Source organism: Dama dama, chromosome 11 (genome assembly GCF_033118175.1).
Source record: "Dama dama isolate Ldn47 chromosome 11, ASM3311817v1, whole genome shotgun sequence".
NCBI classification, from domain to species: domain Eukaryota; kingdom Metazoa; phylum Chordata; class Mammalia; order Artiodactyla; family Cervidae; genus Dama; species Dama dama.
This window is the reverse complement of record NC_083691.1, coordinates 7,397,279-7,422,881: the sequence shown is the minus strand read 5'-3', so window position 1 is coordinate 7,422,881 and position 25,603 is coordinate 7,397,279. Positions and strand designations below refer to the sequence as shown.

At 40.8% G+C, this 25,603-nt stretch overlaps 1 protein-coding gene across 3 annotated transcripts in view; it reads left to right on the top strand.

The window, feature by feature from the left end:
- NUP188 (nucleoporin 188) overlaps nucleotides 1-25,603 on the top strand; it is a 42,173-nt gene that overhangs the window by 9,641 nt on the left and 6,929 nt on the right. For all 3 annotated transcript variants that reach the window (XM_061154443.1, XM_061154442.1, XM_061154444.1), the window contains exons 4-30: nucleotides 363-447; nucleotides 1,009-1,089; nucleotides 1,568-1,612; nucleotides 5,545-5,637; nucleotides 5,777-5,896; nucleotides 7,865-8,076; nucleotides 9,100-9,214; nucleotides 10,087-10,287; nucleotides 11,150-11,239; nucleotides 12,560-12,625; nucleotides 13,558-13,677; nucleotides 14,441-14,567; nucleotides 16,091-16,243; nucleotides 16,432-16,558; nucleotides 16,768-16,855; nucleotides 16,951-17,027; nucleotides 17,729-17,843; nucleotides 19,196-19,316; nucleotides 19,428-19,494; nucleotides 20,171-20,299; nucleotides 20,607-20,746; nucleotides 21,561-21,667; nucleotides 22,660-22,866; nucleotides 22,984-23,153; nucleotides 23,676-23,745; nucleotides 24,139-24,206; nucleotides 24,639-24,834. In XM_061154443.1, coding sequence (XP_061010426.1) covers nucleotides 363-447; nucleotides 1,009-1,089; nucleotides 1,568-1,612; nucleotides 5,545-5,637; nucleotides 5,777-5,896; nucleotides 7,865-8,076; nucleotides 9,100-9,214; nucleotides 10,087-10,287; nucleotides 11,150-11,239; nucleotides 12,560-12,625; nucleotides 13,558-13,677; nucleotides 14,441-14,567; nucleotides 16,091-16,243; nucleotides 16,432-16,558; nucleotides 16,768-16,855; nucleotides 16,951-17,027; nucleotides 17,729-17,843; nucleotides 19,196-19,316; nucleotides 19,428-19,494; nucleotides 20,171-20,299; nucleotides 20,607-20,746; nucleotides 21,561-21,667; nucleotides 22,660-22,866; nucleotides 22,984-23,153; nucleotides 23,676-23,745; nucleotides 24,139-24,206; nucleotides 24,639-24,834 — 3,190 coding nt within the window. The remainder of the gene's footprint in view (nucleotides 1-362; nucleotides 448-1,008; nucleotides 1,090-1,567; nucleotides 1,613-5,544; nucleotides 5,638-5,776; nucleotides 5,897-7,864; nucleotides 8,077-9,099; nucleotides 9,215-10,086; nucleotides 10,288-11,149; nucleotides 11,240-12,559; nucleotides 12,626-13,557; nucleotides 13,678-14,440; nucleotides 14,568-16,090; nucleotides 16,244-16,431; nucleotides 16,559-16,767; nucleotides 16,856-16,950; nucleotides 17,028-17,728; nucleotides 17,844-19,195; nucleotides 19,317-19,427; nucleotides 19,495-20,170; nucleotides 20,300-20,606; nucleotides 20,747-21,560; nucleotides 21,668-22,659; nucleotides 22,867-22,983; nucleotides 23,154-23,675; nucleotides 23,746-24,138; nucleotides 24,207-24,638; nucleotides 24,835-25,603) is intronic.

Below are 25,603 nucleotides of genomic sequence, written 5' to 3'. Positions count from 1 at the left end.
CTTTCACGTCAACTGTATTAGCTGTGAGATTTTTGGTAAGTTCTTCCTAAGGGTTGGTAATTCCATTTGGCAAAATGGGGATAGTAATGTTTGCCTTCCAGGATAGTTCTAAGGATCAAAATAATTAATGTCACTAAGTATAACTACAAATAATATAATTATAACTATAGTTTGTAACAGACATATACTGTATTTATTACTTAGACATAGTTTTGTGTTATATAAAGTCTGTAGAGATGAGCTTGTGTGTATGTGTGTGTGTTTTATAGGCACCTAAAGAGCAGAGAAAGGTTAAGTATTTTTCTTTAAAACCCCTAGAGAGTCATTGAGAATGAAAAAATGATTCACTGTTCTTTTCATAGTCCAAGTTCAGCTGAAAAAGTGAAAGCTAGTAAAGATGTAGCTTCACCACTGAAGGAACTGGGTTTAAGAATCAGCAAGTTTTTGGTGAGTAAAAATTAGCACTGGCTTCAGTTTATTACCTGCAAGGTGGATATGCATGGTTTTATTGTTAGTGATTGTTAGTGAAAATTCTGCTTAATTCAGTTTTAGGGTTAAATAGAGCATATTATATTTCAAAAATGCCCAGGCAGCAACTCTTCTTGCTAAAAGCCACAAGTCAAGTTGCCTGTCCCTGTTTGTTGCACATCATAGAGTCATCTTCAGCATGCTTGTGGTATTCTTCAAGTTGACTAGATTGTATTTAAATACATAGCTGCTTCCTTTTAATTTTGGAAACCCAGATCTTGCCTCCTGCTATGTTAATGAGCTTGGTGAATAAGCACAGTTGTTTCTGACATGTAAATTTAATTGGCATGTAAATTGCACATCAGTGGCTGCTCCTTTTTTCTCCTATTGAGTTAAAATCATTACGTTTATGAAATCTTAAAAGAATTTTTGTTTATTCAAGTTCTGTGTTCATTCTAGAGGACAGAACTTTAGGTTTTGCATGCTCTGTGTGGTTTCTGACCCGAGGTGTCTGTTCCTCCCTTATGTCTTCTGTTGTAGGGTCTTGATGAAGAACAGAGTGTGCAGTTACTCCAGTGTTTCCTTCAGGAGGACTACAGAGGTACTCGGGACTCACTAAAGGTTTGTAGTTATGTCCAGCTCCCTTCTCCTGCATTTATCCTTTTCCATGTTGATTTTAGACACTTCATATAGTTTTGGTACCAGTTCTCTGCAGCAGAGATGGGTGATTAGATACAGCCATTCTCAGAAAAGACCTTATAAACTTTAAAAGACATATGCTTAAGTTGGAGTCCGTCCTCAGATGTGGAGGGGTTGAAAGGCCAAAGATTAATGTGTTAATCCCACAGGGTGTCTGAGCTGAAAAGAACCTGAGACAACATCTAGGCTTTCCAGCCCCTAGTTTTTCATATGAGAAAACTGAGGCCAGAGGAGGGCGGCGGGGATTTAAGCACAGACTTGGATATACTTAGGTAAAAAACATATCCAGAGATGAATGAGCAGTTTTAGTCTTGAAGGATATGGTGAAGATGCTTTCGTTTTTCTTTGTTAATTGATTTTCCTTATAAGATGGCTCTTTGACTACTCTTTCTTCCTTCAGACGGTGCTGCAAGATGAGAGGCAGAGCCAGGCCTTAATTCTGAAGGTCAGTGCTAGTCACCATTTCCATTCTTTGATGTAAAATTGGGCAACAGCTTCATCAAGAAGTTCTCTCGAGTTCTCCTGAGCACTGCTGGCTTTGACTTCTTGTTGAGTAAACATCGATGTCGTAATGAAGAAGCTCATTAATTCATTTGTGAAACGAGAGGCTTTCCGCTGGACCCAACTGAAACCTTTTTCCATAACAGATTGTTCAGCCACTGAGGATGGGAACTGGTCCATGGATATTTTTTCTCTAGGTCTAAATGCAGTAGAACTAATTTGAATTTTTTAATTTCTTTATCTCCCCCAACCTCCAAAGTTGTCTTTTCATTTTGTTTATGATTTTCTTTGCTGTGCAAAAGCTTGTGACTTTGCTTAGGTTGTATTTGTTTATTTTTGCTTTCATTTACTTCTGTTGCCTTTGGAGACTGATCTAAGTGTTGAAAACATTGCTACGATTTATATCAGAGAATGTTTTGCCTTTCTATTCTAGGAGTTGTTATGGTATCATGTTTTATATTTAAGTCTTTACGGCATTTTGAGTGTATCTTTGTGTGTGGTATGCGGAAGTGTCGTAACTTCTAACTTGATTTACGTGTGGCTGTTCAGCTTTCCCAACACCACTTGCTGAAGAGACTTATCTTTTCTTCATTGTATATTCTTGCCTCCGTTTTTGAAGATTGACTATAGGTGTGTGGGTTTATTTCTGGGCTCCCTATTCTGTTCCATTGATCGTATGTCAATTTTTGTCCTAATCCCACACTGTTTGGTTACTGTAGCTTTGCAGTATTGTCTGAAACTTGGGAATGTTATGCCTCCAGTTTTGTTCTTTTCCTCAAGATTGCTTTAGCAATTCTGGGTCTTTTATGGTTCCATATACATTTTCATATTATTTGTTTTACTTCTATGAGAAATGTCATGGGTAATTTCATAGGGATTGCATTAAATCTGTAGGTTGTTTTAGGGTAGTAGTGCTGTTTTAATGGGCTTCCCTGGTTGCTTAGACAGTAAAGAATCCATTTTAACAATATTAACTCTGCCAGTCCAAGAGCATGGAATATCTTTCCATTTCTTTGAATCATCAATTTCCTTTATCAGTATTTCATATTTTATAGTTCTCAGCTTATAAGTTTTTCACCTCTTTGGTAAGGTATGTTCCTAAGTATTTTATTTTTTGGTGTGATTTTTTATTTAGTAATTTTTTAGAAGATTTTACATAGAAGTGTAGTTGATTTACAATATTGTGTTAGTTTCAGGTGTACAGCACAGTGATTCAGTTATCAGTTCAGTCGCTCAGTCATATCCGACTCTGTGACCCCATGGACTGCAGCACACCAGGCCTCCTTGTCCATCACCAACTCCCAGAGTTTACTCAAACTCATGTCCACCAAGTCACTGATGCCATCCAACCGTCTCATCCTCTGTCGTCCCCTTCTCCTCCCACCATCAATCTTTCCCAGCCTCAGGGTCTTTTTCAGTGAGTCAGTTCTTCCCATCAGGTGGCCAGAGTATTGAAGTTTCAGCTTTGGCATTAGTCCTTCCATTGAATATTCAGGACTGATTTCCTTTAGGATGGACTGGTTGGATCTCCTTGCAGTCCAACAGACTCTCAAGAGCCTTCTCCAACACCATAGTTCAAAAGCATCAATTCTTCAACGCTCAGCTTTCTTTATAGACCAACTCTCACATCCATACACGACTACTGGAAAAACCATGGCTTTGACTAGATGGCCCTTTGTTGGCAAAGTAATGTCTCTGCTTTTTAATATGCTGTCCAGGTTGGTCATAGCTTTTCTTCCAAGGAACAAGTGTCTTTTAATTTCATGGCTGCAGTCACCATCTGCAATGATGTTGGAGCCCAAAAAAATAAAGTCTGCCACTGTTTCCACTGTATCCCCATCTATTTGCCATAAAGTGAGGGGACCAGATGCCATGATCTTAGTTTTCTGAATGTTGAGCTTTAAGCCGACTTTTTCACTCTCCTCTTACACTTTCATCAAGAGGCTCTTTAGTTATTCTTTGCTTTCTCCCATAAGGGTGGTGTCATCTGCGTATCTGAGGTTATTGATATTTCTCCCAGCAATCTTGATTCCAGCTTGTGCTTCATCCAGCCCTACATTTCTCATGATGTACTCTGCATATAAGTTAAATAAGCAGGGTGACAATATACAGCCTTGACGTACTCCTTTTCCTGTTTGGAACCAGTCTGTTGTTCCGTGTCCAGTTCTAACTGTTGCTTCCTGACCTGCATACAGATTTCTCAAGAGGCAGATCAGGTGGCCTGGTATTCCCATCTCTTTCAGAATTTTCCACAGTGTGTTGTGATCCACATAGTCAAAGGCTTTGGCATAGTCAATAAAGCAGAAATAGATGTTTTTCTGGAACTCTTTTGCTTTTTCGATGATCCAACAGATGTTGGCAATTTGATCTCTGGTTCCTCTGCCTTTTTTAAAACCAGCTTGAACATCTGGAGGTTCATGGTTCATGTATTGTTAAAGCCTGATTTGGAGAATTTTGAGTATTACTTTACTAGCATGTGAGAAGAGTGCGACTGTGTGGTAGTTTGAGCATTCCTTGGCATTGCATTTCTTTGGGATTGGAAGGAAAACTGACCTTTTCCAGTCCTGTGGCCACTGCTGGGTTTTCCAAATTTGCTGACATATTGAATACACAACTTTCACAGCAACATCTTTCAGGATTTGAAATAGCTCAACTGGAATTCCATCATTCCACTAGCTTTGTTTGTAGAGATGCTTCCTAAGGCCCACTCGACTTCTCATTCCAGGATGTCTGGTTCTAGGTGAGTGATCACACCATCGTGATTATGTGAGTTGTGAAGATCTTTTTTGTATAGTTCTTCTGTGTATTCTTGCCACCTCTTCTTAATATCTTCTGCCTCTGTTAGGTCCATACCATTTCTGTTCTTTATTGAGCCCATCTTTGCATGAAATTTTCCCTTGGTATCTCTAATTTTCTTGAAGAGATCTCTCGTCTTTCCCATTCTATTGTTTTCCTCTATTTCTTTGCACTAATCACTGAGGAAGGCTTTCTTACCTCTCCTTGCTGTTCAGTTATATGAATACATATATATCCATTCTTTTTCATGTTCTTTTCCCACATAGGTTATTATAAAATATTGAGTAGAGTTCCCTGTGCTATATAGTAGATGCTTGTTGATTATCTAATGGTTTTAAAAGGGTTTTTTTCTTTTACTTTCCCTGCCTGATAATTTTCATTGTTAGTGTAAAGAAATGCAGTAGATTTCTTATGTTAATCTTGTATCTTGCTACCTTGCTGAATTTATCAGTTCCAGTAGTTTTTATGTGGAATCCTTGGGGTTTTCTGTATATAGGATCATGTCAGATGCATATAATGACAGTTTTACTTCTTCTTTTCTAATTTGGGTACCTTTTCTTTTTCTTCTCTGATGGCTATGGCTAGGACTTTGAATCCTGTGTTGACTAGAAATGGTGAGAGTGGGCATAGGATCTCATTTTAACATGGAATTTAATGATGAATTCTGAAGTAGTTTCCTGTTTAATGAGAACTGAGTACATCAGTTGCAAGCAATTAGGACATACACTAGTGATATTTTTATATATGCTTTCATGTATTTGGCCTGTCAGTTTATAGCATTATTTGTTACTTGAATGCTGAACTAAGAAATCATGCTAGAAAACTTATTTTTATTATTAAATAATTCCTTTTATCTTTTACGACTTTACTTGTATCCTAGTTCAAGAAGATCTTTTGCTTTTTTGGCTTAACACTGTGTTTCCATTTCTGTAATTACTTATATAGTTCAAGGAATTATATATGCAGTTTTTCAGGAACTTCTTTCACATTTTTAAGTGATTTCTTTGTCAGTAAATTTAAAATTGAATATCTTCTATGCAGAGGTGAGTAACTGATTTTGAATCTTTGGGTTCTTCCCAGATTGCAGATTATTACTATGAAGAAAGAACCTGTATTCTTCGTTGTGTCTTACACCTTCTCACTTATTTCCAAGATGAAAGACACCCCTATAGGGTAAGCCTATTTAGTCCTGTTGGTTCTCTTTACCCTGTAAAATTTAGTCCTTTTTAATAATTTATTAATATTTCTGTTCATTTGAATGTTTACCTTTTACTAAAGATGCAGATTACCCTGTTTTGAATTTTTTTTTAAGGTTGAGTATGCCGACTGTGTGGATAAATTGGAAAAGGAGCTAGTTACAAAATATAGACAGCAGTTTGAAGAGCTTTATAAAACTGAAGCACCAACTTGGGAGACACATGGAAACCTCATGGTATGTGGTTATTGGGACCTCCTGTAACTCTGGAGAATTGTGTATCTTTGCTTATAGAGCTCCAGGTTAAATTATTTATTTACTTACTAACTTAAAACATTTATAGATTATCACTCTTTAGAAAAGTTTAAACATGTTATATGAATCAAAACATTGACTTTAACTATGGTACTTAATTTGGACTTTTCTCTTGACTTTGTCAATCTAATTAGTTTATTTTTTTTCTTACCTGAAATATTCTCTTAATGGTTAATGAAACTCTCAACCCAAGATTTCATCTTCTTTATTATCCTCATCTATTAAATGTATGACATTAAGTCTGATTGCTTTATCCTAAATCTTAAACCAATCTGCATTTATATATTTATAAATTAGAATATAATCTTTTATGTTTTGAAAACAGTACATGTTTATTAAAACAATTCAGCCAAAATATAGACAGTAACTATTTAAAATATTTAATTGAAGAAAATGGCTCACTTATAGGACAGAAGCACAAATTTCTCAGGAATAAGCTTATGACAATCCAGAATTTAAGCGAATAGAACTTTAAAATGCTAAAAGGAATATCGTAACCAAATAACCAGATGGAAAGACATGGCGCCACTCTTGAAAATGAAAACTCAGCACTGAGTGTCAGACCTTATTTTAACCTATAAATTTAGTGTGATTCTAGAAAAAGTACTAACAAGTATTTGCTTTGCCATTTATTTTGGAACTAGACATATGGTTCTAAAATTTATTTGAAAAATAAAATAGGTAACAGTAGCCAGGAAATTTTTTAGAAAGGAAGATTCATTTTATTGTAAATAAGACTAAAATAATTTAAAGATGGCATTGGTACATGAGTAAATAGACTGGAGACTAGCACATAGTAAGTAGAACGTTTAGTATGGACCAAATGCTGATAGGGAATTAGTGTATGGTAAAGGTGACATTTCAAATTAATGGGGAATTAATTACTAATTAATTAGTTATTCAGGTCAATAGTGTTGGAACTACTGGGTGATCATGTGGAGAAAAATCGACTATCTCTTTCTCCATTCCTTTTACCAGAGGAAAATCAGAGAGCGATCAATGATTTAAATTTTAAAAATTCAACCATAGAAGTACTAGAAGAAACATGGGAGGTGATTTTGTTTTATTTTTGGGGAGTGGAGAAGACTTTTAAGAGTAAAACTCAAAAGCTATTAAAAGATAAGCTCAGCAACATCAAGTCAAAAACTTTTACAAGGCAAAACACCAAAAATAGTGCTGTAAGTAAAGTCAAAAGACAAACTCATAGCACAAAGGGTTCTTAAAATAGAAAGACTGCCAGAAGTCAGTAAGCATAACTGAAGAAAAAACAGGCGAATGATATGAACATATATAAACACTCACATCCAAGGGTTGGGATAATGGGCACTTATATTTTACTGTTTGAATTAGTGTATTTTTTAATGGAAAACATTGTGATAATATCTAAAAATTGAAAAGCACGTATTTCTTGACCTAGTAGTTTCACTTTGAGTTTATTCCATAAATGCATTCACACTTACATGATGAAATGACTAATCTGTAGCATCTCCCAGCTTTATTCAGGTATAATTTGCATCCAGTAAAATTCACTCACTTTGAGTTTTGGCAGTTGTATATAGTTATATGCAGTAACCACCTTCATGATCAATATACAGAACATTTCTGTCTACCTAGGAAGTTTGCAGTTAGTCTGTGACACCTGGCCCCCAGCAGCCACTAGTCTGAGTGAATGAAAGTGTATGGCATATTACTGGAAGGAAAGACAAATACCTCCAACAGTGGTTGCCTCTGGGGATAGATTTGGATACCTGGGCAACAGAAATTGTAGGGAGAAGATTTTTTTTAATCTTATTTTTATATATGTGTTACCTAATAAAAATAACTTAAGGATTCAAATGTGTTTAAAATCTGACTTCATCTCTCTCCCACTTTTCTTCATTGGTTTTGCAGACTGAGCGCCAGGTGTCTCGCTGGTTTGTTCAGTGCCTTCGGGAGCAGTCCATGCTGCTAGAAATTATTTTCCTGTATTATGCATACTTTGAGATGGCGCCTAGTGACCTATTGGTGTTAACCAAGATGTTTAAAGAGCAAGGATTTGGTAGTAGGCAGACTAACAGGCACCTGGTAGATGAGACCATGGATCCTTTTGTGGATCGGATTGGGTAAGTGTGAATGAATTGAGGTCTTAGAACTTATTCAGTATTTAGAGCATCGATATTAGAGTGGTCTTGTGAATGGGTGCTAGATACATTTTTCACTTAATAGCTGGGGAAATAGATGAGTGTACTACCATGTTCCAGGTCATTCAGGGAGAAAAGACTTGGATTGAGAGGGATATCTTTTCTCAAAATAAGTATCGTATTCTGTTCTATTTCTTACTGTTTTTCATCTAAGGGTTCATCCTTTCGTTCTGTGAAAAATCCGTTGAGCAACTTATAGATGAAACACTGTGCACGTGCTAAGAAAACAGTGATAAATAGGACAGGTGTGTTCCCTGCCCTCTTTGAGGTCATAGTGTATATAGCCTTTTAAATTTTATGGAAATGGATATATCCACATTTTGAGCCTATTTCCTCTATGAACAAAAATATACATTTGACCAGTGAGTTGATCTGGGTTAGATATAGTTGTTGGCTGTAGAAACATTTAGTACTGGATCTGTGCTTTGGTGGGCAGAAGCCACATGAGACTATCAAACATTTAAAATATGGCTGGTGGACTTCCCTGGTGGAGCAGTGGTTAGGACTCTATGCTTCCACTGTAGGGGGCACAGGTTTGATCCCTGGTCAGGCAACTAAGATCCTGCGTGCTGCACAGTGTGGCCAAAAATAAATAAAATTTAAAGATAAAACTAAAATAATATAAAATAAGACTGGTCTTGGGAATTCCCTTGTGGTCCAGTGGTTAGGATTCCACACTCACACTGCTGAAGACCCAGGTGCAATCCCTGGCTGGCCAAGTAACATTCTGCAAACCATGTGGTACAGCCAAAAAGTAAAATATGTCTGGTCAAATTGAGATGTGCTGGAAGTGTAAAATACCTACTGAATTTAGAAGTCTTGAATATGAAAAAAGAATGTAAAATAACTCAGTGTTTTGATGCTGAAGTGTCTTACATTTTACCTTATTCTTTATTGAGGTTCAGAGTAGCATGTATGACATCGTGATACTGTTTTTCTCTCCAGATACTTCAGTGCCCTTATCCTGGTGGAAGGCATGGATATTGAATCCTTGCATAAGTGTGCTTTGGATGACAGAAGAGAACTGCACCAGTTTGCCCAGGATGGACTTATTTGTCAGGTGAACTTGAAACAGCCTCTTCTTTTTTCAGAATGTTTATATAGTTAGTAGTAAGCTTTTAACCACTCAACTGCATTGCCACATATTTCCTTATTGTAGAATTTGTGATTCTACACTGTTAAGTTAATTAAAGGACTTCCCTGGTGGTCTAGTGACTAAAACTCCCAAGCACCCAGGACTAAGGGACCCAGGTTCACTCCCTGGTCAGGGAACTGCACCTGAATCAGCTAAAGTCTCCACATGCTGCAACTAAAGATTCCACTTGCCACAGTGAAGATTCAAGGTCCTGTGTGCTGCAACCAAGTCCCAGCGTGGTCAAATATGTAATAAATACATGGTTTTTTTAAAAAAGCAGTTCATTGGATTTGGAATAAATCTGAGATTTATTAATTATTTGCACAGAGGTAATAGTTCAATCTGTGAGAATGAGTAGAGTCCCTCAGGGAGATGATAGGACAAAAGGGGCCCAAGGACAGAACCTTGGATGTTATCTGCGTTTATGCAGCATGTGAAAGAAGAGGAACAGGGAAGAATATTGAGATAGGATAGTCAGAAAGATAGAAAATGAGAGATCTGAGAAAGTTCTGGAAGAATCAGGGACATTTTCTAGGAGTCTTCATTTGAACATATATTTTATCATCTTAAATTGGCACAACTTAAAATCAAGAGAGAAAATTGTGGGTAAAGGGAAGAGTAATTGAGGGGTCTTTTTCATGAAGTGGCTGGGGGCTTAGGGAGAGTAAAATGTTATAATGGGAGAGAGGGGCCACTCTAGATAGATGGAAGACTTATTAAGCATGGTGAAAGATCCTGTGTGAGACTATTGACCCTTTCTTTTAAGTGACATGGATGTTGTTTCCTCTTTTCATTAGGATATGGACCGTTTGATGTTGACCTTTGGGGACATTCCGCATCATGCCCCAGTGCTTTTGGCATGGGCCCTCCTCCGTCACACCCTGAATCCAGAAGAGACAAGCAGTGTGGTCCGGAAGATAGGGGGGACAGCCATCCAACTGAATGTCTTTCAGTACTTGACCCGACTGCTCCGCTCACTGGCCAGTGGGGGAAATGACGTGAGCATGCAAGTGGGCAGAGAGCAGGGTGGATGCTCATTTATGAGTCATTATTATAGTAATAATGACTGTTAGTGATGGGGATAATGATGATAATTTTGTAACCTTTATAGAGCCTTTACTGTGGTAGACATTGTTCTCAGCATTTTCTGCACAGTATCTTACTTCGTCCTCAGAACACTTCTGTGTATTGGGAATTATTACCCTGTTTTACATGTTAGGAAATTGAAACTGAGAAGGGATGGTGTTTGCCCACAGAAACAATGAGTTGGCAGTTGGTGGATCCCGCTTGAACCTACTTTGACCCTTTGCCATTGTTTTATGCTGTGCCACTAAGTATCTCTTACAACTTTGGTCATAGTGACTGGATAAATCTTTGGAGAGGGCTTATTCATTCAACTGTAATGGGATGAATTAGAAATTCTTTTTGAGTCTTGTGTTGGGGCTTAGTTTGAGTGGCATGGTTTAGTCAGCTTGTTTTGACATGCTGAATGAAACCTTAGCCAAATTGTTGGCACTGGTTGATTTATCTCAGTGACATTTGAGGCAGCTGCTTCATTCATACCAACACATAGAAGCTCTATCGTTTTTGTAGGCTGGAGGTGGTTTTCTTCCCTATGAAAACTTTGATCATTTTGAAAAGGGTTCCCTTTTGATGTTCTTGACTGTGTTGTAATGTGTATAGCTCCTGCTTTCTCCTTTCTCCCTTTGTCTTCCTGATTTTGGGACTAAATTAGAAAAATTGTGAAGCCTCAAGTTGTCTTCCCATTTGTTTAGAGAGACTACATTAATGTGATGGGATTACGCTGAACCTAGAGAAGAGTGTTGTTACTCAGAATTACCCCTGACTCCTTTGTTACAGTGTACCACCAGTACTGCGTGCATGTGTGTCTATGGACTCCTTTCTTTTGTCCTGACCTCACTGGAGCTGCATACCCTAGGCAATCAGCAGGTCAGTGTCTGGCTTTCCTGAGATTGTCTGCACTGCCCAGCTTATAGTCTTTTTCCTAAAATACTCGTTTGGAGCTGATACCACACAGACCCATACACTTCAAGTATAATTTGCTGTTTATTGCTGTTTTTCACTTACTGTATTATATATTAATGATTAAAAAGTCAAAGTGCTGATAAAAAGAAAAAACTGTAAACCCACCACACAGGATAACCTATGTTAACATTTTTATATATTCCCTTCCAAATGTAGAAATAGAATAGTTCTTTAGAAATGGAATCACAGTTTATATACTGTTCTGCAACCTAATTTTTCACTCTGTAATGCATTTGTCCCAAACATCCATGAATGCTAATAAATATTCTTGTGCAATATTTTTAAAAAATGAAATATTTTAAAGATATACTGAAGGAGACAGATTTGTATAATGAACCCTCATGCTTGATCACCAGCTTCCAAATTATCAATGCACAGCTGATTGTAATCATTTCTGCCCCTTCCCTCCTTGGTTACTTTTTTTTTAGGAGGATAATTACTTTACAATATTGTGGTTTCTGCCACACAGCAACATGAATCAGCCATAGGTATACATATATCCCTTCCCTCTTGAACCTCCCTCCTACCTCCTTGGTTATTTTGAAGCAAATCCCAGACAGTATGTACTTAATACGAATATTTTAGTAAAGCTTCACAACCTGTATCGTATCTAGAGAAACGTATCTTCAAATAAGGTTGGACTCAAATTTCTAGTTGTACATGTCATAAGTTTATCATAAGTTTGTATTAGGATCTAAATAAATTAGATCCATATATTATTGGTTGATAAGTATGTCAGATTTCTTTCAGCCTGTAGCTGTGCTGTTAATTATGGTAGCCACAAACCACATCATCGTCTCCATCCATTAGTTCCCTAGAGCAGCATCCCAGACGTTTATGGCACCAGGGACTGCTTTTGTAGAAGATAATTTCCCCACAGACAGAGTGGATGGGAGGATGGTTCAGCTAAGCTGGGCCTAGTAGTAACCTCACGTTTACATACAGTGTAAGATTTGCAGTTTGTTTCCCCATACATGATCTCATTTAATCCTTAGGACAACATTGTGAAGCAGGTAATATTTTCACCCTGTTAGAATTTGAAGTTCAGAAAGGTTAATTTGCTTACCATTTTACAATTCCTTACTTTTTATTCCCAGAATTCTTTCTGACATACTATATGAAGGTATTATTCATGTTTTTATTTTAATAGAACGCAGCTGAAAAAAAAAAAAAGACTAGTTTAACCAGGAAAAATAAACCATTTTCTTCTTCCCTCCTCAACAGGATGTAATTGACACAGCATGTGAAGTCCTGGCAGACCCTTCTCTCCCAGAACTGTTTTGGGGAACAGTAAGTATGTCAGAGGGAGTCGTGCTGTGGTGTTCTCTGTAGCAGAATTTGTTTTAGTTCTTATACTAAGCTTTTAAGTCTGTTTCCTCATGTAATCTGTACAAAAATTGATAAATTAGATAATATCATCACAATTTTGTGTGTGGGGAAATGTGATGCTCAGAGATGTGAAGTTACTTTCCTGAGCTATCACTACTGCTAGATAGGATCAAGATGTAGTTCTGTCTGATTTGAGTCTCTAGTCCACATTATTAACCTGTGTCCTCTCTCCTACCCACCAAGTCTTTTTTCCACATCAAGAGTCTCAGGCACCAGTAGTGCTTTAACTCCTGAACATACCATTGGGTGATTGTAACTGTCTTAGAAATTTTCGGAGTACTGTTACAGGTTAGGGTAAGGATTCGGCTTTGGAGAGAACAGTTTCTCACTGGTATTTAGTCTTAGCATTGACAGCAGCCTTAAGCCTCAAGGCCCAGGTGATGAGTAAATCTTGTTTTTCTTTGAACTATGGCCTAAATGATTTGCCTGTGTATTATACCTTTTTTCTCCTGAGGTGGTGGGAAACAAAATGCAGATTAGGATGTGATGCTCACGTGTGGTGCTAACTGCCGACAGGCTGTGGGTGCTTTTCATATCAGTGGAAGCAGATCATGTACAGCTAAGTAGGGTTTTCCTGTGGCGAGGATGCCTAGCAGAGGTCAGTGGAGGCAGCAGTAGTCTGTCTTCAGGGTCTCACTCAGTCAGTTGTTGAAGCCTTTTTCACTGGATGTTTAACATGGAAGTTTTAAATTATTAGAGAAATGCCGTCTACCTAAAGAAAAGGATTAATTTTACATTTTCTTATGGTTGCTGGGCAATTCAGAGATGTGTTAATTTCTGGATAACACACACAAATAAGCACAAGGTCAGTGACTTCTTCCCTTCTGTCATAGGAACCAACCTCTGGTCTTGGGATCATTCTGGACAGTGTATGTGGAATGTTTCCCCATCTCCTTTCCCCTCTCCTGCAATTGCTTCGAGCCCTTGTATCAGGGAAATCTACTGCTAAGAAGGTAGGTTGTTCAGTTAGATGCCTAAATAGAATGGGAGATGTTTTTTAGAAATCCTTTTTGCTTTTCATGTTGCAGTTCCACTGCCATGGCAAGCATTAGTCTGCAGTTGAATGAAAAATGCCAAAGATAGTTCCTCAGTTCTGTAAAATTAAATTTTCTTAAGTACGTTTTGTAGATACTGTGGGAGTAAGACAAAATGTGAAGTTCCTTAATATCTAGTTTGAAGAGAATAATGGATATAAGAATTAAGTAGTAAAGCTAGGTGGGCTTCCCTGGTGGCTCAGCAGTAAAGAATCTGCCTGCCAATGCAGGGGACTGGGTTTGATCCCTGGGTCACGAAGATCCCCTGGAGAAGGAAATGGCAACTGTCTCTAGTATTCTTGCCTGGGAAATCCCATGGACAGAGGAGCCTGGTGGACTATAGTCCATGAGGTCGCAAAGAGCTGGACACAGCCTAGTGACTAAATAAGAACCGTAAAGCCAGGTGCTATGTAATTTATGTCATCTGAGTGGTGAAGACCGTACTGTTCAGGAGACACCGCTATCTGTGGAATGAGAGGGGCCTTGAGTTGGGTGTTAAAGAGTAAGAAGGGTTTGACTTCACAAGGAGTGCTAAGGCAAGTCTCAGAAGAGTCCTCGGGATGGCTTTGTAGGAAGTTTGAGAGTCAGCACATACAGTCTGGCAGAAAAGCAGATGGGAGGCCTCTTAAATGTCCCTCAGTAAATGTGTAGCTCTTTGGTTTTTTTTCCCGTGTTTTGGCAGGTGTATAGTTTCTTGGATAAGATGTCTTTCTACAATGAACTCTATAAGCACAAACCCCATGATGTGATCTCCCATGAAGATGGAACTCTTTGGCGGAGGCAAACACCCAAACTCCTTTACCCTCTAGGTGAGAGAGACAGACGACCCTGGCTCAGTAGCCTCTTCCACGGCGTCTGTGTTGACCTTACTGCCATTTTAATATTTCATGGCAGGTGCCTTTAAAGTGGATCCTCTCCTCCACTATGGTTGTTGATTTGCTGATAAATTATTGGTTTCTTACTGTTTTACATCATTTGATTGTTTTACTTCAAAAATAATGCTTGTTTATTATAACAAGGGAAACAGTGCAGAGCTACATTTAAAAAGTTCGAATCTCTGTTCAGACCTGTCTCTATCGGGTAATTAATGTTACGAGTTTGGTGTGTGTCCTTTTACACATTGCTGTATTCTCTCACAGATTCATTCTGCAAATTGATTTTATTACATGTAGATCTGACTCATTCTTTTTAATAACTGTATAATTATTCTTGATGTTTCATATTTTTTTATCTTTCACCTTTTAGAGGACATTTAGGCTATGTCAGGTTTTTGCCACTACAAACAGTGCTTCTCTGGGGACATACACCTTTATATCCTGGTGCTTTTACTTTTTAGTACATAGTATCCCTAAAGTGGGATTGCTGGGTGAAAGGGTATATGTAATAAAAATTTTAAATACATGTTCACTGACAGATGAAATGGATTTTCTAAAATGCAGTATATGTAGGTAAGACACCAAGTTTTCTTACAGCCAAAATTTGGAATATTATTCAGCCTTAAAGAGAAAAGGAATTCTGACACGTGCTATATATAACATGGGTGAACCTTGAAAACATGATACTAAATGAAGTAGAAGAGTCCAGAAAGGATAAATACTGTATGATTTAATGCATACGAGGTACTTAGAGTAGTTAGATTTATAGTGACAGAACATAGAATGGTGGTTGACAGGGGCTGGGGGCTGGGATAATGGAGATTACAGGTTAATGGGGACAGAATTTCAGATTTGCATGATAAAAACAGATCTTTGAGTTGATGGTAGTGAAGGTAACCATGTGAATGTATGTAATGCCACTGGCCTGACAACTTAGAAATGGTTAAAATGGTAAATTTTATGTATTTTTTTTTTTACCACAACTTGAGAAAAATTGTAGAAAATTTTTGAATGGATTGTGTCGAATTAAGTTGTAGAAAAACAGCAATTTCCTTTCCTGCTGGCAGCGTGTTAGAGTAGCCTCTTAATAGTTGTAAGCTCTTGTATATTCCACGTGCTCAAGGAAGAAAATGTGGAAGGCACAGCCTTACTCTTCTAGTGTCTGCATCCTTAGTGACTTACCCGGTGACCCAGGCACCTGCTGTCCTGTAAGGTGGTCTTCCTGTAGTCATCATGTGAGTGGAGAACCACTCTGCACTCGATTGTTTTTCAGACACATGGGAAGACTCACTTCCCCTATGACAGTGAGAGTTTTTGTTTTTGTTTCTTTTTAATGCAAAAAGCTATAACAATAGTGGGTACTAATAAGAGAGTCTGTACATCTCTGTGGGATTAGACATAGCCGTCTGTCACGGGAATCTCCTCTTCCTATTAGATAATTTCTCTTCCTTCTTTAGGGGGTCAGACCAACCTTCGCATACCTCAGGGCACTGTGGGCCAAGTGGTGCTGGACGACAGGGCCTACCTGGTGCGCTGGGAGTACTCCTACAGCAGCTGGACCCTCTTCACCTGCGAGATTGAGATGCTGCTGCATGTCGTCTCCACCGCAGGTGAGCTCAGCTCGGAGAGCGGTTGCTGTGGGAAGAGAAACGGACATGGTTAGAGGATTTGGAAGACAGAGACTTTCAAGATTCAGAACCTTCCAGGTTGTGATTAGCATAATTTATCTGGGTCTCAGAGACTATTCAGTGATCTTAAAGGAGTTGTTTTCATTGAGATCACAACTTTTCCCCCCCAGATGTGATTCAGCATTGCCAGCGGGTCAAACCCATCATCGACCTCGTCCATAAGGTCATCAGTACAGACCTGTCAATAGCAGACTGCCTCCTGCCCATCACGTCCCGCATCTACATGCTGCTGCAAAGGTCAGTATCTGGTCCCTCCCACTGGGTCAGAGGCCACACGCAGCCCACAGTGGGAAGCCCTGGTGTGATGTCTGTCTACCGCAGAGGGATTTCCTGTTTTCATTCCCTGCTGCCAGGAGGGACCTGGGGAGAGAGGACTGGAAAATGTTTGTGATGGAACAAGTCATTTTATTCATTTTACTGAGTACAGTGCGTTGTTCTCCAACCAGGTTAACAACAGTGATCTCCCCACCTGTGGATGTCATTGCTTCTTGTGTCAATTGCTTGACCGTTTTGGCTGCCCGGAACCCAGCAAAGGTGAGACACAGTCTTCCTAACAGCCAAAAAATGTCACTTGCGGCGTATAGCTGAAGACCCACCACAGACACTCGACTCTTTTTTTCCCTCCCCAGGTCTGGACTGATCTTCTTCACACAGGCTTCTTGCCTTTCGTGGCTCACCAGGTCTCCAACATGAGTCAGATGATCAGGTGAGCCAGGTCTTGGGGTAGAGTGTACTCCCGGGGAGTGTCCCTTACATTTCAGATCTCAGCTAGCTTCATTGGTTTTAAAGGTGCTTCTCTGTGCCTGTGTATTCTGCTGCTTGCCTTTTCAGTCCTCTCACCAGAAATGAGTCAGGATGAGGCGAAGGAGGTGATGGGACTTGGGGCACAGAGGCTCTTTCCTTAGGTGAGCACTGATGGCTCACAGTCTTTAAAGCTGAGGGAGAGAGGTATTTCTCACCCAACAGCAACCACCTTAGATATGTGGAAGTTAACTTTCTAGTCTAGAGAATCCAGGGGTGTCTGGATCCAGAGGCTCAACTTCCCCTTTTTAAGCAGAGGTCACTCTACTTTTCTGTGTTTCATGGCCATGCAAGCTGGCTGATGGACCAGTTATTAATACACAGGCTCCATCTTACTACCTGTGAGCATCCTCTCCTTGCTCTCTCTTGCTTATAAAGCAAACATGCTTGCTTCATGTTTATTTGATTTTTCACTTTAGAGATTGTATATCAGTAAAGTCCTTAATGCTTCCCCTGGTTAATAAGTAGCCTTTGCAGAGCTTTTCCATTTTATGCCCAAGTCATTGAGGCAATAACAGGAATTATTATAGTTTATTGAAATTGAGATTATAGTTTATTGAAAGCCTCCCATTGTTTTTTCCCCTTTGTTCCTCTGTGTTTTCCCAGTGCTGAGGGGATGAATGCTGGTGGGTATGGAAACCTCTTGATGAATAGTGAACAGCCCCAGGGCGAGTATGGGGTCACTATTGCCTTTCTGCGCTTGATCACCACTCTTGTCAAGGTAAGATCTCATCAGATAGAAGCATCTGAAATAGTTTTCCTATGTCCTGCTACTGTAGTCATTTGTTTGCAGGCGTTTAACAGTTGTCCTGAAGTTACAGTGATAGCAGTCTCTGTGTCCTGACTGTTGTGTGACTTGATAGTAGATGCTTCATCTTTGTTAACTTATTTAATAATCAGAGTCCGTACAGCATAATGCAGTGACTTCATAACATTATTTCTGACAAAGCCCAGGGTAATATGTCATCATGTCCCAGTATTTACATCATATGTTTACCTCTAAAGTGGAGTTGGGGCTTCCCGCATCGCTTAGTCAGTAAAGAATGTGCCTGCGATGCAGAAGACCCAGGTTTGATTCCTGGGTTGGGAAGATCCCCTGGAGAAGTGAACGGCAACCCACTCCAGCATTCTTGCCTGGCGAATCCCATGGACAGAGGAGCCTAGCAGGCTAGTCTATGGGGTCGCAAGAATCGGAAACGACCGAGCGACTAAGCACACAGAAAGTGTAGTTGCACAGTGTGATACAGCTTGTCCTATGCAAGGTGCGCTCTGATGTTTTCTGACAAGCTGATCTCACAGTCCAGTAATGAATCACAGCTCTGGTTGAAAAATACTTGTGTAGCATGGATTTGGGGGTCAAAATTAGGTTTACCTTTCAGGTTGACCACTGAATAGCTGTATGACCTTGGACAAGTATTAAATTTCTTAGCACCTCTCTGAACTGGTGAGATAAATGATCTCTACCTCGCGGAGTTGAGAGGGCCCCACATGAAGAATGCTCAGCATGTGTGCTGCTTGCAAGAATCAGTCAATGAACGCTTAAACAGAAACGGTTCTGTGTAGAGATAGGGAAGTAGATATGTTTATATAAAGAAATCTCACTTTTAAGATAAGGAAGCTGACGGTAACAAGTAATATTAGGACAAAGAATTTTGAATATCAGATCTCCTTTCTGATATTTGAGTGATGGGATAGAATTTAGAGGGTGTTTGGTGATCATGACAGTAAACCTGGATTTTTCCATTGTCAACAATCTTGTATCCTCTGTGTTTAAGATGGACCTCTCTCCTGCTCAGGTTTAGCCTTCATCTTTCTCTTTCTTATAAGTGCCTTTTATGATACTGTCACATTGTCTTTTTAGTCCCTTTCTCTATTCTAGGGAAGCCTATGACTTGGATTCAGTTGAACTAGAGTATTCTGATGTTTGTTGTTTTTCGCCCTGCCCCCCCCCCCCCCCCCATAGCCAAGGTTTGCCCAGATTTATGTTGGGTCTGTGGTCTTGGAGTCAAATCTCTAGTGATAAAGTGACTTATCCTTAAGTGGCATATGCCCTCACGGCAAGGTTTCTTATAGGGGCAGCTTGGTAGTACCCAGAGCCAAGGGCTGGTGCCTTGTGTCATGTTTGTGCTGAAGGAGATGCTGCCAAGTTACCACAAGTGGCGCTACAACTCCCATGGTGTGAGAGAACAGATTGGTAAGGAGAACGTGGGCAGCAAAGATGGGAGGCTCCCTGGACATCTTTCTTTCTTGGGATAAGGGTCATTACATGAGGTCACATCACTCCTATGTCTTTTCTGGAGTCCAGGTTGCCTGATCCTGGAGCTGATTCATTCAATACTGAACCTGTGCCATGAGACAGACCTACACAGCAGGTAGGAGGGGAGATTTCTAGCGCTTGGTACTTTGAGATGCTGCCACTCGGCAAGGGAAGACTCGGGCTTCTGCTATGCACAGCTGGCTCGTTCTTCCAGAGAACTCAGTTTGGTTGGGCCCAGAGTTCAGTGTTCTTGGGGTTCTGATTTGCTTTCCACCAGCCTTTTTCTCCTTTATCCCTCTGAAGAGAGAAGAGCAAATGAAGTGGAAACAAGGTTGTTCCCAGTGAAATTATACACGTGCTTTTTATGATCTTTACAAAAGCTGTGTATGTTCATAGAGAAATAGGGCAAGATGCCCTTCATAAACCTATTTCCCAGAGATGGCTATTAACAAGTTAACATGTATCTTCTAGGTTTTTTTTCCTCTGCTTGTACTTAATCTTCTGTAACTGTATTTCCATGCCACTACATACAGATCTGTCTTGTTTTAGTGGTTCCATGCATTCCACTCTATGGATTAATGGTGATTCGTTTCAGTAAGCATTTTCATTAATCGATGGATATTTAGATGGTTTCTCAGGGTCTGTTTAAGGAAAGGAATCAGAGTGGCTTCCTCTGGCAGAGAGCTGATTTGTATCACTGATGTCCAGTTGGTTAGATTAGGACAATATCCTTTACTTCTAGTAATAAAATTGATGGCTCCCCGGTAACTCGGAATGTGTCTGTCTTCCAGTCACACCCCCAGCCTGCAGTCTCTCTGCATCTGCAGCTTGGCCTACACAGAAGCAGGACAGACAGTGATCAATATCATGGGCATCGGTGTGGACACCATCGACATGGTCATGGCTGCTCAGCCCCGCAGGTAGGCCTTCCTGTCCACTTTCCCCCATGTATCTTTATCGTGCCTGCATGTTGTAAAAACTGGAGTTTAAGAAAGATAGTCTTGTTCTTCCTAGGATGTAGCCTTTGTATAACCTACTAGCTGCTGTGTAGACTGGCACATAGCAAAGGGAGTTGATTGTGCCTCCTCTGTCTTAGTTTGGACTGGGGCCTCTAAAAGAAGCTGTTGAATTCTGGGATTGTTGTTGGAATCTAATTCATGAGAGCACATGTGTTGCGAATGAAGTCATGTTGTCTGAATCAACTTTGGTTTCCATTTGGCACCCTAGCGATGGGGCAGAGGGCCAGGGCCAGGGCCAACTGCTGATCAAGACAGTGAAACTGGCATTCTCCGTCACCAACAATGTCATCCGGCTGAAACCGCCTTCTAATGTGGTGTCCCCTCTGGAACAGGCTCTCACACAGCATGGTATGTATTTTTCTTCTAATCAGCAGCATTTCTGCCCATAAATACATACTGCAGGCTGTGTTTTAGGTCAACAGTATTTTCTGATGAACTCTTTGAGGAAATTTGGTAATGATCGCCAGCTGGAGTTAGAAATAAGACTGTATCATACTTGATGTCTGCCTCCTAGTGGTGATAGAATAATAGTAAAGAATACATGTTCAGGGTATCTTGGTTAAAATTCTGGCTCCAACCAGCTTTGACCTTGGTTGGGCACCTTATTTTAACAACTGTGCCTCAGATTTCTCGTCTATAAAATGGGGATAGTCACAGTATCTACCTTGTAAGATCATAATGAACTTTCAATTACTACCTGTAAAACTTGGTACCTAGTTAGTGTTGACTGTTATTACTCTTTGGCTTTAAACTACTCATTTAATCTCTTTGGGACCTGGTTTCCTCATTTTCAAGTAGGCATTTGGACAATATCTATGACCTTTTCTAGCTATATCATTTGGGGATTTTTATGATTTTTTGCATTTAGTGCCATGTTATATATAATGTGATGTCTTTTTTCTAACCTGTTTGTTAAAAGACTGTTTTTTTAAAAATATCTAATTCTGCTCGTAATGTATTGGATTGAGCTATTTACCCCCAATCCTGCCTGTCTCCTTGGCTACCGAAGAAAGAGAATGACAGGGCCACCTGCATTGCTTGGGCCCTCCAAGTAGTCGAGAGTAAATTCCTTCATGTATGTGAGCTTTCTGAACAGAAACCTCTCCTAAGATCTTGAATTAGGCAAACTTGGGTGTCTGAACTATTTCCTGTACTTCTTCAGGTGCCCATGGGAACAACCTTATTGCTGTTCTTGCCAAATACATCTATCACAAACACGACCCAGCTCTGCCTCGTCTTGCCATCCAGCTGCTAAAACGTCTGGCCACGGTAGGATCCCACCTAATAAGTCAAAGCCCTAGAAAACTGACTTTGTGCTTGAGAACAGTCTTTCTTCTAAGAGATGTAACTGACTTGGACTTTTAAAGTGATGTAGCCATAGACATACACTCACTCACACACACTTTTTTTTTTCCTGATTATAAAAGACATACATACTCATTTTAAAATATTTATTTAAATGTTACAGATAAACTTTTACAGAAAATTAAGGTCTCCTCTAATATCTCCTTATTCTAAGAATTCCTGTGAACAGATTGGTACGCATTGCTCCAGGTTTGTTATTATCCATGCTTATATATTAAAGGATGTTTAGTGTGAGCTTTTGTTCTTTTCAAAAGCAGAATTCCATGATACATACTGTTTTGTGACTAGCTTTCTTCACTTAACATCATATCCTGCAGCCTTGCCATGTGGGCACATTGGGATCCACCTCATTCTCTGATGCTTGTATGGTATGCCATAGCATGGATGGGTCCTAATTTATTTAGGCTATTTTCTGTCTTACTGTTAAATAGTGCTGTAGTGAACATTCCTATCCACAGAACTCTGTAAACTTTTGTTTACAATTCATAAAAATTAGTTAGATGTTAATGAACATTTAAATTTTTATTAGATATTTTGAAATTAGCCTCCAGAAAGGATGTAACAGTTTATACTCCTAAAACCTAAGTCTCGTATCCTTGCTGCAGTGACTTCACCAGTTTTTTAATCTTTGCTAATCTAATAGGCAAATCAGTGTTATCTTTTTAAAAAAATCTTTACGTTTATTTAACCGTAAGAGAGGTTATGCATCTTTTTATGTTGATTACTATTTTCTCTGGGAATCATGGTGCATCTTTTGCTGTAGTTTGGTGTGATGTCCCTTTCCGCCAGACCTGTCCATCTGGACGTTGCCCTCTCTGGCAATTCCCAAGAGTTCTTCAGCCTGTTGCGGTTTTTCTGGAGGTGGAGCTCTACCTGTATGTCCCGGTCTCCCCCAGGTGGCCCCCATGTCAGTGTATGCCTGCCTGGGCAGTGATGCAGCTGCCATCCGAGACGCCTTCCTGACCCGACTGCAGAGCAAGATTGAGGATATGCGCATCAAAGTCATGATTCTGGAATTCCTCACGGTTGCCGTAGAGACGCAGCCAGGCCTCATTGAACTATTTCTGAATCTGGAGGTGAAGGATGGCAGCGATGGCTCCAAGGTGAGCCTGCACCTTGGTTGAAGCTGGGAGATGGCCCTCTGGGAGGTGGGTGCTGGACTCCGCGGGTCTGGCTGTGGGTGGAAGCTGTGGGCCTGAGCTCTCACTGTCCCTCTGCAGGAATTCAGCCTCGGGGTGTGGAGCTGTCTCCATGCAGTGCTGGAGCTGATCGGTTCCCAGCAGCAGGACCGCTATTGGTGCCCCCCACTGCTGCACCGGGCGGCTATCGCCTTTTTGCACGCCCTGTGGCAGGACCGGCGGGACAGTGCCATGCTGGTCCTCAGAACCAAGTGAGTCTGACTCCAGAAATGACTTCGTCTCCGGAGTGCGTGTCCTTATCTGTAAGATGAGGGGCCAGTCATTCTGGGAGGTTGGTTGTGAGAGGTCATGCTTAAAGGTGCTTCATGCTTGCATCATTGTGTGGGAGTTACTCTCTTTTTAAAACTGACCTAGCAGGTGTAATCTTTACTCTGATGTGTTTACCTTAGAGTTCCCACCTTTCAAGTTCCCGCTTTCTGCCAACCCCCAAAGCCATTGTTCACAAGGAACAGTAGAGTCAGATGAGGGTGACTTGCTCGAGCCGTTTAACTGAATGGAACACACTTTACTCTGGGTCCCTCTTTTGTCCATGGAACCCCTTTCTGTTTATGTATTATGATAGGAACAGGTGACCTGTTCCTGTAACAGGTGCCGCAGATGTTAGGGTTGGAACTGAGAAACTGTGGAGAGGTGACCACCAAGGGGAGGTGGAAAGAGGAGGAAAAGGGCTGTGTGAGAGAAAGTGTGATTTCTGACATGTATTTTCTTTTCAGACCCAAGTTTTGGGAGAATCTAACGAGTCCGCTATTTGGTACACTTTCTCCTCCCTCGGAAACATCTGAGGTGAGTGGTGAAAGGAGGGACAGTGGCGGAGAGGCCCTGGGAGTGAAGGCTGGGCTGAGACTGGGCTGTGGAAAATGTCTACCCCCATCTGACTAAACGACCAGCACGTTTTCTTCACCTGAAACTTCTTTCTCAGAGAAGCATCTGTCTCCTCTCCTTTGAGGTCTTGCTTTTGGGAAGGAGGGTGGCATGCCCTGCTCTCTTGGTGGCTCTCTGGTCCCCACTCACTTGGAGACACTGTGGACCTGACACTTCTGCTCTTGCAAGTTAGATGCCCACTCTCTAGGGAATGTGCTTGCTTGTTTGCTGGTGCCGGTCCCTGCTCTGTCCCACATGGGAGGGAGGGGCCCCAGGGGAGAGGTTCTCACGACTCTGTGCTCTCCCCCTCCGCAGCCCAGCATCCTGGAAACCTGTGCCCTAATCATGAAGATAATTTGCTTGGAGATATACTATGTAGTTAAGTGAGTCCTTTCCCCTTTTGAGACTTTAATCAGAGGTTTGTGGCGGGGGGACCCATGGAGTCTACTGCTGAGGGCGTGGCTGTATGATCCCAGGCAGAGGAGAGAGCTGGTTTGGAGCCATTTCTGGAGGGCCACCGATCCATGTCCCTGGCCAGTCCATTGATGGCATTTATGATTGTCAGAAAGAGTGATTGTGAAGCAAACTCCTTGTGCTCGGGATTTTATGGAGAAGGAACCCTGGAAAAGGCCTCAGCCTAACCCATTATGTTGAGCAAGAAGTGTGAGCCCCACACACTGGAGCTGATCCGGAGCCGTCTGCCTTTAAGCCCATGTGAGGTTGCTTTCTCTGCCTCAACAAGGGTCAGTGCCCATCACACTCCCATCTGCTTTTCAAACCTAACTGTAGGTCTTATTTTTTTCCCGACACCCTAGGGGCTCATTAGACCAGTCATTAAAAGATACACTCAAGAAATTTTCCAGCGAGAAGCGCTTTGCCTACTGGTCGGGGTACGTCAAGTCCTTGGCAGCTCACATGGCTGACACCGAGGGCACCAGCTGCACCTCCCTGGTGGAGTGTCAGATGCTGGTCTCCGCCTGGAGGATGTTTCTCATCATCGCCACCAGTCACGTAAGAACCTCCTGGGGCGAGTTTTGGCTTTGGTATCCTAGCAGCGATATGCTGGGATGCTTAGCAGATACAGCCCCTTGGGCTAAAGAATGATCACGGTTTTTCTCTAAGAGCTAAAATGTAACAGGTTCTGTGCCAAATGTGGGGTGCTTGAAGGCTTTTTGGCCAGCAAGGGGCCCTTAAGGAAAGTGCAGAGAAGGCATTATTTAAATCCCTTCAGATGTTCATAAAAGCCTCCTGTAGCTAACTTTGTGGACCTAGCTAGGTCTTGGGGACCCCTTCCGTCATCCACCTCTTGTGCACATGGATAATTGCCTCTCAACTGTGTGCCCTGGGGACGCTGGGTAAATATATTTGTTGACTGGTCAGCAGGTAGCTATAATGGCTGCAGCAGCACCCTCTAGAGAACAGTGGTTTTTGTTGGTTCTAGAAACTGTATTCCTTGGTGTTCTTAGAAAAAGAACAGAGGCCATTGTCTCTGCAGTGTGTCTACAGAGCATTGGTTTTTAGCGCGTTGATGTTTGGGAAGAATTTGCATTTTTCCTTGGCTTTTCTTTTGTGTGTGCTTTGACAACATCTTGCTGTATAGTAAGGACTTGATATTGACATGCTTTGCCCTAGGGAATCCAAATTAAGATCTTGACTTTATAACTTCAGCTTAACAGATACCCTTTGTTCCAGGCACACTCTTATATCTTCCACGACTTGTTCTCTAGTGCCTGACTGTCCACACCTTGGAGGTGGGCTGTGACATGGTGGTTTTGGACCC